Source organism: Carcharhinus amblyrhynchos, chromosome 20, assembly GCF_965287045.1.
Source record: "Carcharhinus amblyrhynchos chromosome 20, sCarAmb.v2.hapA, whole genome shotgun sequence".
NCBI lineage: Eukaryota > Metazoa > Chordata > Chondrichthyes > Carcharhiniformes > Carcharhinidae > Carcharhinus > Carcharhinus amblyrhynchos.
In genome coordinates this window covers 15514682-15527610 of record NC_137343.1, presented here as the reverse complement: position 1 = coordinate 15527610, position 12929 = coordinate 15514682, and the positions used below count along the sequence as shown (strand labels likewise).

Here is a 12929-nt window from a genome sequence, read left to right as displayed (position 1 = left end):
GCGACAAACGGATATTGGGTCCGGCGGCCCACGTGGCACCTGCCAGATGTAAGAGGTCAATCAGCTGAGTGGTCGCAGGTCCCCTTTGGCTCCAGAGCCGCCATCGAACCTGCTCAGGATCCCGTTCACTCTTATTTGTCATTCCCAGCGTCCCGCGTCACCGAGATCCTTCACCCGCCACAAAACGTTAACCTGTTTCAAATGCCAAATTGCTTATTCTACTTAAGTCTCACACCTGGTTAAAATCCCAAGAGGGGAAGCGGATACTGTGCCCACCCCAGTATCTCTACATCATGCTTTAATTGTAACTGCATCACCAACTAAGATCTATATTTCACCCAGTTACATAGGCAATGCATGTAAAGATGGTGGTTTGATTAAGCTGGATCTTTATTTCAAGTGCTGTACCCATTTAATAGCTTGCCTAGTTTTCCTTGAAAAAGATTGACAGTGTTCTTTGTAGTTCGTCTGGATGGCTACCTCATGTTTTGTCATTGTTACTATCAATTCCCACCATTCTATTCCCTATTTTTTCTTTGCTGTGGTGATTCCCATTTCAAATCTCTAATAAGGCTGACACTAAGAATCAGTATTACCTTTACTGATTCACGCAGCAGGCCTCACAATTGCTCTAGTCTTACTTATATTCCTCAGTAAAGAAGAATCCAAATTTCAGAATTGGGTAATTTGTTTAAATAAATTTTGGTAGTCTATGACACTTCTGTTGTAATACCAAAAATTACTCCTGAAGAACTCGTTTCCTTTGAATGTTATCTGCTGAATGCAGAATCCCTATGGACCCCCAGGTAGTTGGTATAGTTACCTATGTGTCACAAGTTTACAACACACAGGTCTCTTATGTCTGCATCAGCTACCAAACACCCAACTGAGGAATGCTCACAACCCAAAACATTGGCTTTCCCTTCCCACAGATGCTGGTAGGCCTGAGATTTTTCCAGCCCTTTCTAATTTATCTATTTGAATCCCATTTGTTGTTATAGCATTTCAAGTGCTCATCTAAATGCTTCTTAATTACTGAGAGGTCCCACATCTATCACCCTTTCAGGCAGTGAATTCCAGATTCCAATCACTCTCGGGTGAAACGTTTTCCCTCAAAGCCCCCACTAAATCTCTTGCTCCTTACCTTACATCTCTACAGCCTGGTTCAGATATTTCCCACCCTCAACTAGCACCACATAAGATAACCTCACTTGGACTTGATCCTGTTTAATGCCACAGGCGACAAGACCATAAGACATAGCAGAATTAGGCCACTCAGCCCATCGAGTCTGCACCACCATTCAATCATGGCAGATATTTTTCTCATCCCCATAACCCGATTCCCTAAGAACCTCTCTCTGTCTTAAAGACACCTGGCTTCCAGTCACAGTTGATAGAAAATTTAAAGTTGCTTAAAGGAAAACTAGAAATAGTTTTCCAATACAATGGACTTCCAAGTCTGTGTATCTTGCTCTAACTTTGCCAATGAATTTAGTCGTGCAAACATTAACTCTGAGAACAGCTGAAACTTCCAATAACAGTGAAAAACAATTTAACAGACACAATGCTGCAACCTAATGTTTTAAAGTAATGCCCAAGTTTGTTTCTAAGGACCGCTCACACGTACTATGGAGTTTTCAGGACCACATATTTAAATCTATGCTCATTCCAATTTAGATGCAGTTTTTAACAAACCCCCAGGTAAGAAATTAAAACATTTATTTCTTGTATTAAGTACAGATAAGAGTAATGCACTGTGACCCAGAAAGAGCTTCAACTACATATTCACTATAGACATTTGCTCAAAGCCTGAAAAAAATTGGTAACATTCTTAGTTTTGAATCACATACACAAACAAAACCATAAGTGTTGAATTCCCAGTTTTAATAAGTGTCTCTCTTTACAGCTTGCTTAAAAGATTAATTTATGTGGATAAACGCCTTTGGTCAGACAAAACATGGAGCGGAGATAGCCACGGAGCTGTGGGGTCTGTTTAATAATGGGCAGGATTTGGGAATCCACAGTTTTCTGGTCTTCCTTCCGCTGTTCTGTTAGCTGATATTTCTGTGAAGAGAGAAGAATGTCAGAGCAACAGCAACTTTGTAAAGTAATCATGTGTTGTGTTTTTGTGCACAACTATTTTGAACCTGGCCACGTAAAATGTTAGGGCAAATTAACAGTGTCGAGGGTTTAAAACGTGTTGACTATCTAAAACTGGGGAATGAGTTAATTCCATCAAAATGACTGCAATCCAATTTTGTGGAGTTTGTGGCAAATTTGCAGCAATGTGTCACATGCTCAATAGTATCCTGTTAATACCTTTGTTGGCCACCTGAACACATTCAAGGTTACTTGAGGCGTCTGGATTAATTCTTAAACAACAGCAGGTTGTAATATATAATCTAATTTCCTAAAACCAACAATGCAGTACCTGAAGCCATTCGTGGTTGTTCTCAAGTACTGGAAAATTTCATCCACATAGTAATTTCTAAACCAATTCCTTAAGTCAGTAAAGGTCATTTTCCAAAATAGTTAAATTAGATCAATGCAATCAATGGTCTTCTGTTTTGTATGACAATAGTTTTGCATGACAATAGTTTTGCCTTACAAAGTGGATAGCTGCCACTGATTTTAATTTATCAACTTGATGCAGAACACATTTCTAAAACTGACTTGAAGAGTTATTCGACATTAGCCATTTCTCTTTCCACAGATGGGAATTAATATTACAAATATATAAAGAACAAAAAACTGAAATTTGGGAAATGTAGCAGCACAATAAAATAAATGACATGGGGCTTTCAGATCAGCGTAGCACTGTTGAAGTGTCAGCTCACAGCTCTGCAGTAGGACTTCAATCTACAGTTTTCTGATGAAAATACCACCACTAAAATCAAGGTAAAACTACATTGTGAGACACACACAAGATCTGCTCTAATTTTTGAAAAAAAAATCACTAGGACAGCTGACAATAGAAATACTCAAATGACCATTTTTGCTTCATTTGTACGACCCATCCTAAATGTACAAATTCAAGCACCCCTCTTCCTCAGAGATTGGTTTATATGATGGTGACATTTTCAGATTCAAATCATTCTAATCTACCATTCCTCAAGCCACTGGGATTAATCAGTCTTTGTCAGTCAATAAAAACCCGACAGTAAGTCTCATGAAATGCAGACTACTCACTGGGCTGTGACTGTTACTATAGCAAGCAAAAATTGTGCCACATCATCGTTGAAGTCAACTTCTGACACAGAGTGTAGCTTGCACCCCTAGCAATCACATCAGGTACCCGCACCTTAAATCAAATAGGATAACGACCAGATTTTCTTGTGACGACGATGGAGGAATATTATTCACCGGAACACCAGGGATATCTCTAGACATAGAAGATCCCATGATGCAGGACTGTAGATTTTAATGTCTCATTAGTAAATTAAGCATTATACTGCATTGAAGTGTCAGCCTGGAACTTTGCGCGCATGTCCCTGGATTGTGACTTGAACACAACCAATTGAACCACAACTTACACTGGTGATGCACACCCCAAAGTTTGTGTTTAAGGAAGGAAACTCCCAAATTCTGTCAACTGGTGAGGTCAGTGGATTAGTTACACACACGCAAACACATCCCAGCACAAACCACCTTTGGGAGAAAATCCCAGTGGTTTGTAAAAGCATGTTCCGTGGAATACAACATTTCAAATTGCCATTCCCCTTCATTGCAAATACGTAAACATTTATGCCACCCATCAAATTTTCAATATAACAATCAGCAAAGTAGCATTGAAAACACACCCACCACCGTGTCATTTTGGAACTTATGTACTGACAGCTGACAAAAACACATGAAACCCCTTCCCCACCCACTTGCCGAGAGAGAGAGGGGGAAGCAACAAATAACCCGAGGTTTAAAATCACTCAAATGCAATTCCAAACCACAAGCAGGGGAACGTCATTAAGGTAGCAAGTGCAAAACGTCAGCCCGTTTTATTCACCAGGCCTTCTGAAGAAATAAAATTGGACATGGAGGAGGTGGACGAGTAGCTCAGAGAGCCAGCATGGATAGTAGGGTGAATGGCCTCATTTCATGATACAGCCATCCTGTGGGCAAGATGGGAAGCCTTTAAGAAGAACAGGAGACAAAAATAGTAGTTTTGAAAATGCTGAATAAAGTAGCCACCATATACTATGAATGACACAAAGGAGCAGGAATACTAAAGTACAGTGCAGCCTCTAACCTCTTTCTCAGTATCAAAGATCTCGCCCTCCTGGTGCTTTGGCCTGCGCAGCCTCTTCTTCTTGAAGTAGGAGTCAGTCAGATGCTTGGGGATTTTCACAGGTGATAGGTCAATTTTTGTAGTTGTTGCAATGACAAATTTCTGGTGAACTCTACGCAGTGGAACACGATTGAGGGTCAGAGGACCTACAACAAACACCAGAGGAATCAGAAATAACCCAGCAAATACGTCAAATCGAAAAGCAACACAAAGGATCCACACAAACATGGTCAAGTTGCAAATATTTTAAATAAACGTTGCATGACAATATGCCTCAACGTTGCTCCAGTATGCAGTACCAAGATAAAAATTTGGCTCAAAGATTGTTCTTATTTTTGTGCAATTAGAAATTGATATATAAGCATCACTGGAGACTAATAATTCAAAGTGGCAAAGAGTGGAATCAAAACCATAACTTGCAGTGAGAATGTCTGCTGGGAGGTGTTATCTTTGCACCATTTCAGATGCAAACAGTGTAGCCTGAAGGAAAATTGTGTGACAAGCTTTCAAGAAAGTAAAATGTGGGCAGAATTATTCACAAGACTTAAGCTTGTAAAATATTTTACAAGTTGGTATGTTTGTCTGCAGAAATGGAAACTAATTATGAACATAAGCACATACAAAATTCCCCAAACACAAGGCTTGGAAAAAACACGTGCCAGCTGCAATATACATGTAAGTATCATTGAACAAAAAGCATACATCCGTTTCCCGTCTCTAGCAGATAAAATTTTAAGTGAAAACATTAAAAGGAACTTTACTCACCAGTGACCAGTAGCAGGCCACTACCAAGCTGCTTCAGGAAAACCACACGCTGCAAAGAAAAAGAGTCTATAATCAAAATTTATTATCCCAGATATTAGGAGAAAAGCTACATTTGTTAACAGTAGCTCCCCTTTGTCCTCCAGATGCAAGCAGTCTCATTAGACAAGTTGGCCAGTGGGAGAAGGGGGGGCAACTAAAGCTAGTGCTCCAAGGATGGCAAGGAAGATGGAGAATATGAAACAGAAACAGGATACATGATGCATGTCAGGTGCATTTTTCAAGCAAGAATGTAGTCAAATACAAAATGTGAAGCTGACAATGAAGGTTACCAAAAAGAGAGGAGACAAATAGCAACTAACATAAAAGGGAATCCAAGAACCTTCCCACTGGCATGCAAATCGTAAGTGGATAGTAAAGAAACAGACTGAGGCTTATTAAGGACAAAGACAGTAACACAGGCTTAGATTTATGTCAAAGCTAACTTTTTTTGTATTGGTCTTTACTAAGGAAGAGGATGCTGACAAAGTATATGTGGAAGCCTCAAGATAACAGGCAATGGACAGCAGGAGGCGTTAGAAAATAGGTATGTTTCCTGGTCTGGATGAGTTACGTCGCAGATTGCTAAAAGAAAGCAGGAGTGGAAATCAGAAGGGCTTGCGTCATCTTCAAATCTGCCCTAGAGAATCAGAGCTTTATGGAAGAAAGGGCACAAGAACATTTTGTTAACAAGTCAGTTTAAAATCAATGACAGGCAAAGTTTTAGAAACAACAGCCAGCCACTTGGAGAGGTCTGGAGTTAAAGAGAGCCAGCAGATTTGTAAAAGGCAGATTGCGCGTGACTAATTGAATTGAAATTTTTGATGAAGTAACAGGAAAAGTTGTGGGGAAGGACATAAACGCTGCCTGTGCGGATTTTGAGAGTGTGTTTGACAAAGTATCACATAAAAAGGCTGGACAACAAGATTGAAGCCCATGGAACAGAAGGATCAGTGTTAGCTTGGGGAAAAAAATTGGCTTAAGAACAGAAAGTTACAATAAATGGTAATTTTCTTAGACTGGAATGGCACCACCTTTTAAATGACCCAAATATTAAAATAAACTATACAGCAAATCCAACAATGATACCAAACAGTGACAAGGATACTCCTGGACTGCAATGAGGCATAAATAAGTGAGCAGAATGGGCAAACGGAATTTAATACAGAGAAGTGTGAAATGATGCATTTTGGCAGATAGAGCAGAGAGACAATATAAAAGTTCATGGTGACTAGTGGAGTGCCCCAGGGGTCGGTGCTGGGGCCTCAGCTATTTACCATTTATATAGATGATCTGGAGGAGGGAATCGAGTGTATGGTGTCGAAATTTGCTGATGACACCAAGATTGGTCGAACGGCAAATTGTGTGGATGGTGTGGAGAGTCTGCAGAAGGATCTAGATAGGCTGGGCGAATGGGCCACGAACTGGCAAATGGAATTTAATGTCGGCAAGTGCGAGGTGGTCCACTTTGGTAGGAATAATGGTAGGAAGGACTATTACTTACGTGGCGAAAAACTGCTGCAGGCGACGGTGCAGAGGGACCTCGGGGTCCTTGTGCATGAGTCGCAAAAACCCAGCCTGCAGGTGCAGCAGGTGGTCAGGAAGGCTAATGGGATGCTGGCCTTCATAGCGAGGGGGATTGAATATAAAAGTAGGGAGGTCTTGCTGCAGCTGTATAGGGCATTGGTGAGGCCGCAGCTGGAGTACTGTGTGCAGTTTTGGTCGCCGCACTTACGCAAGGATATTTTGGCCTTGGAGGGAGTGCAGAGGAGGTTTACTAGGCTGATACCGGAGTGGGGGGGGGGTTTGAGCTATGAGGAGAGGCTGAATAAACTAGGCTTGTACTCGTTAGAGTTTAGAAGAATGAGGGGAGATCTCATTGAGACGTATAAGATGATGAATGGGATGGATAGGGTAGAGGTGGAGAGACTCTTCCCGCTCAGAAAGGACAGTAGGACTAGGGGGTACAGCCTCAAGATAAGGGGGGGGGGGGGGTTTAGAACGGAGTTGAGGAGGAACTTCTTCGTTCAAAGGGTGGTGAATCTCTGGAATTCTCTGCCCGTTGAAGTGATGGAGGCTGCCTCGCTAAATATTTTTAAGACGCAGGTTGATGGGTTTTTGATAAGCGAGGGGATTAAGGGTTATGGGGAGAGGGCGGGAATGTGGAACTGAGCCACGACAGATCAGCCATGATCTTATTGAATGGCGGGGCAGGCTCGAAGGGCTAGATGGCCTACTCCTGCTCCTATTTCTTATGTTCTTATATCTAAATAATGTGCAGGGACAAAGGGACCTGGGGGATTTGTGACTAACAATCTTTTTGATGGTGTCAGGACAAATTGAGAGTAGGTGGCAAAGGAAGGAAACGAGGCAAAAGAGTCTACATGGATTCTGTAGGCCTCCTTCTTATTGAAGGAACTATTCCATCCATCTCTTTCACTGTACAGTCACAGATATGAAGACAAAGCACTGTCAATGATCAGTCAATCCATAGCCCACTTACCTTACACCTGTGGCGACCGGTCAGCATGATAAGCACTGTTCCTGGGGTGATGGATGCACGCAGGCGTCTCTTATGCTGGCTGAAAGGTTTGTTACCATGGCTAATCCTTTTTCGAGGGACATCTTCAGTGGGGTAATATCGTGGCTGCAAAAACAAAGATGACCAACGTATTGAAATATTGTGCAGTGTAGTCACCAGTAGGCAATTAAGACTGAAAAATTTCAGTGGTGTTTGCGTGTTTTTTTTTAAAAACACAAGAAGAAACTTTTAATTCAACTATGCAATCAGATAACTGCCACTAAAAATTCTACAGCTCAACTCTGACTGACATTGCTTATTTGATTTATTGTCACATGTATTATCATAGTGAAAAATAGTTTCCTGCCACTGTGCAGACAAAACATACCATTCATAAAGGAAACGAGGGCACAGAATGTAGTGTTACAGTCATAGCTAGGATGTAGAGAAAGATCAACTTAATACAAGGTAGGTCCATTCAAGTTTGATAAAATTAAATTGGAATTTAGTTTTTGCATTTCCTGACCAAATTTGTAAGACACCCTCACTTTGAAACACCTTGATTCTTCATTGCTTCATGTGCACCACCTGCTTGCAGTTTCCATCACACAAGCCAGGCTTCTACCAACATTTGCTGAACAGCAAAAGGACTGAGAATCCTAAGCTCACTTGCTATACCCACCGCCTAGCTGAGATTAGATATTTAGTAAAACTCTATGGATTAACCGTAAGAGATCAACTGAAAAAAAAATCACCAAACTTTTGGCAGACAGAGGTTCTGTTAACCTATTACTGTTCCACAGCATAGGAATGTCATTTGGAAACAAGAATGTCAAGAGCCCAGGCAACTTTCAACATCACTCAAACTAGCTCTCCTTCCATTGACTGTCTACACTTCCTGCTGCCTTGGACAAGCAGGCAGCAAATTCAAGGACACCATGCACCCTGGACATTCTCTGTTCCATCTTCTTCCATCAGGGAAAAGGTACAAAAGTCTCAAATCATGCACCAACCGACTCAAAAAGTTTCTTCCTTGCTGCCTTCAGACTTTTAAATGAACCTACCACACATTAAGTTGATTTTTCTCTATTACCTAGCTACAACTGTTACACTACATTCTCTGCTCCTTCTCTATGAACGGAATGCTTTGTATAGTACGCAAGAAACAATACTCTTCACTGTATACGAATACACATGACAATACAATACAGAACAGAGGTCTAGGGATACAGGTTCACAGCTTCTTGAAAGTGGCGTCACAGGTGGACAGTGGTGAGGAAGGCATTGAGAACACTGAATACAGGAGTTTGGACACCTTGTTGAAGTTGTACAAGACATTGGTAAGGCTACACTTGGCATACTGTGTACAGTTCTGGTCACCCTATTATAAAAGGGATATTATTAAACTAGAAAGAGTGCAGAATAGATTTACTATGATGCTACTGGTAATTGATGGTTTGAGTTATACGGAGAGGCTGGATAGACTGGGACTTTTTCCTCTGGAGCGTAGAAGGCTGAAGGGTGATCTTATAGAGGTTTATAAAATAACGAGGGGCACAGACCAGCTAGATAGTCAATATCTTTTTCCAAAGGTTGGGGAGTCTAAAACTAGAGGGCATAGGTTTAAAGGTGAAAGGGAAGAGATACAAAAGGGTCCAAAGGGGCAATTTTCTCAGAGGGTGGTGAGTGTCTGGAACAAGTTGCCAATTTTATCTTTTTAAAAGCATTTAGACAGTTACGTGGGTAACAGGGTTATAGAGGGATATTGGCCAAATGGAGGCAATTGGGATTAGCTTAGGGGTTATAAAACAAAAGGGTGGCACGGACAAGTTGGGCTGAAGGGGCTGTTTCCATGCTGTAAACCTCTATGACTCTAACAATAAATAAAAAAAAAATCAAAATCACAGAACTGCTGTTATGGCACATTAAACTTATCTGGGAGAAATAAGTCACTGGAGAATATGAACATTGGGCAGCACAATGGTTAGCACTACTGCCTCAGTGCCAGGGATGTGTGTTCCTCGGGTAGCTGTCAGTGTGGAGTTTCCATTTTCTCCCAAGAGCGCATGGATTTTCAGGTGCTCCAGTTTCCCCTCCAAAAACATGCATGTTAGGTGAATTGACTATGCTGAACAGCTCATTAGGGGGATCAGCAGGGTAAATACGTGGGGTTAAAGGAACAGGGGCCAAGTGGGATTGCAGGTGTGTAGGTCTGATGGGCTGAACAGCCTCCTCCTGCACTGTAACAATTGTATGCTTCTATGAAATTTCCAAGTGCCTCAATTTCAAAAGACCCAACAGTCGAAACGAACCCATATCCTCTCCCAAAACATTACTATAATTTGAAGAGGGAGACTGTTACCATTTTGCGGACTTTGACAACACGAGTACCACCATTTTTGTCTCCTCCAACAGGCTTGGTGATTGAAAAGGGAGCCTTTTCCTTCAATTTTTTCTCGACCTGAAAAGAGATGAAGCAAGCTATTAACTTTGCCTCATTACACTCATAAAAGCCAACCTCTTACAATAATCAGCATCAAACATATAGAATTGCACAAACATCACATGTCCCAACAATTTAACCTCAAATCTTATTAGGCAAATTTGCTCCATCACAGATTATTACACTGGCACACATTCTCAAAGTTTTAGGGCACTTTACAGCACAAACAGGCCCTTCGGCCCACAAGTTGTGCCGATCATATCCCTACCTTCCAGGCCTATCTACAACCCTCAATCCCATTAAATCCCATGTAATCATCCAGAAGTCTCTTAAAAGACCCCAACGAGTTCACCTGCACCACCACTGACGGCAGCCGATTCCACTCACTCACCACCCTCTAAGTTTCCTTACCTTGGTCTCAGGAGCTTTGTACTTGCGCTTGTACATGGCTCTCCTAGCATACATGACAGAGCGAGAGTATCTGCCAATGCCCCTGGCCAGCACAGGGTTGCGGCTAGCATGGCGACGTGGTTTCTTTGGCTGGTCTTTTCCTTCTGCCACCGTTTCCTTCTCACCTGCCATCTACCAAGCAAAAATGTTACACTTTACAGCCTGTACATGATATGCAGTAGTTGCTTTTAAGTGGCATAAGCCAATACCCCACCATCAGAAACAGGGACAAACTTGGAGTTTAGACTCCAATGCACGCAGTAAACCCTTTTGATGCACTACAGCAATACTATATCAAAACACTTAGTGATGCAAGATGTTTAGCACATTGAAAGTGGAATACATCAAAACACACACAACCGAGTAACCAAACCCTGCATCAAATTGTCAGACTTGAAGACTGCCGTCTAAAATATGAATCTTAGAGATGACGAAGAGAACAATCTAGAAGGAAAATTAATGATCTACAGGGATGGATAAATTCAACCTCTGTCCTGGATTGTACGAAATCTCACAACAGCAGGTTAAAGTCCCAACAGGTTTATTTTTGTAGCAAAAGCCACTAGCTTTCGGAGTGCTGCTCCTTCATTAGATGATTTACCTGATGAAGGAGCAGCACTCCGAAAGCTAGTGGCTTTTGCTACCAAATAAACTTGTTGGATTTTAACCTGCTGTTGAGACTTCCTACTGAGCTTATCCCAGTCCAACACCGACATCTCCACATCTAGATTGTGCATGCAGAGGGTTACATAACAACATAAGAAATAGGAGCAGGAGTAGGCCATCTGGCCCTTCGAGCCTGCCCCGCTATTCAATAAGATCATGGCTGATCTGTCATGGCTCAGTTCCACATTCCCGCCCTCTCCCCATAACCCTTAATCCCCTCTCTTATCAGAAACCCATCAACCCGCGTCTTAAAAATATTTAGCGAGGTAGCCTCCACCACTTCAACGGGCAGAGAATTCCAGAGATTCACCACCCTTTGAGTGAAGTCCTCAACTCCGTTCTAAACCACCCCCCCTTTATCTTGAGGTGCTCCCTAGTCCTACTGTCCTTTCTGAGCGGGAAGAGTCTTTCCACCTCTATCCTATCCATCCCATTCATCATCTTATACGTCTCAATGAGATCTCCCCTCGTTCTTCTAAACTCTAACGAGTACAAGCCTAGTTTATTCAGCCTCTCCTCATAGCTCAACCCCCTCAACTCCGGGGGTTGAGCTATGAGGAGAGGCTGAATAAACTAGGCTTGTACTCTTCACTGCTTTGTACATTCAGCTTACTGTGCTGGAATTAACTGATATAATACTATCTATTCCATACAAAAAATATTTTAAAAGCCATTTGTCTAACTAAAACATGTTACTCCATACATCTCAAAAGTTCAAGTCACATGCCTAGACAATGTGAGATTATATTAGCAGTTACTACTGACCCAAAATGTATTGGATATAGCAATCAATAATCAACACATCAGAATTTCAGAGCCAATGATTATTCAGGATGAAAATTGGGATGAAATAATTGTACAAATGGCATGGGGAAGTTCACTGAACTAACTGTACACATTGGAAAACAGACTAACCCCCCCCCCAGGGATTAATATTATTCAGATATCAGAATTAATTTGGAGAAACTGATTTCATTTCCCACTGAATAAACATAAGAGTCTATACTAGGCCAGCGACATCCTAATCCAGGGTATACATACTCATCACATTGGGAGTGCTAAGGACATGTGCATGGGCCATTCCCTAAACTCAACACACTATCTAACTAGAATCACAGAATCCCTACTGTGCAAAAAAAAGGAAGGCTCAGCGGGCCGATAGCCTCATGACAATCCCACCCCAGGCTCTATTGCTGCAACTCCCCAACTTCTCCCCCAACATTAAGGGCAATTTAGCATGGCCAACGCACACATCTTTGGAGCGCCCAGAAGAAACCCGTGCAAACACGGAGAGAATGGGTAAACTCCACAGCAACACCCGAGGCTAAAATTGAACCTAGGTCCCTAGCGCTGTGAGGTAGTGGTACTAACCACAGTACCACCGTGCACTACTCCCAAGTTCCAGTCTGCTTCTGCTCCCTCCCGCAGGCCTTTCCCCTACAATCATAACTCCTTTTCTATTCCCTCCCCCCCGCCAAGAATCCCGCACAAGATTCGGAAGCCGCCATTACAGCGCATCTCGCCTGAAATGGCACCGTGCTCCAGCGATTCCCCTGCTGCCTTCAACAAAACGACCCACAAACATCATCAAAGATACGCCTCGACAACAAATACAGACTCATCCGAGCAGCTAACACTCTATGCCGTTCTGTTCTTGCGGCACCGGATGTGTACGAAGCCTCCCGGCTCCGATGGAGTCCGATTTTCAGCCCAGTCCTCGGCGCAAAATACACCGCCATTCTTACCTTTGCTCAAAAGGAAGAGCC

General features: G+C 42.2%; 1 protein-coding gene across 1 annotated transcript; it reads right to left on the bottom strand.

Moving 5' to 3' along the window:
* Nucleotides 1-1863: 1863 nt before the first annotated feature.
* On the bottom strand, nt 1864-12929 carry rpl6 (ribosomal protein L6). The gene is made up of 7 exons (XM_080208138.1): nt 12909-12929; nt 10459-10629; nt 9967-10065; nt 7587-7730; nt 5048-5096; nt 4244-4428; nt 1864-2064 (listed from the first exon to the last, which is right to left on the bottom strand). The coding sequence occupies exons 2-7, from the start codon at nt 10627-10629 to the stop codon at nt 1912-1914; spliced, it is 801 nt and encodes a 266-aa protein (XP_080064264.1). The 5' UTR covers nt 12909-12929; the 3' UTR covers nt 1864-1911.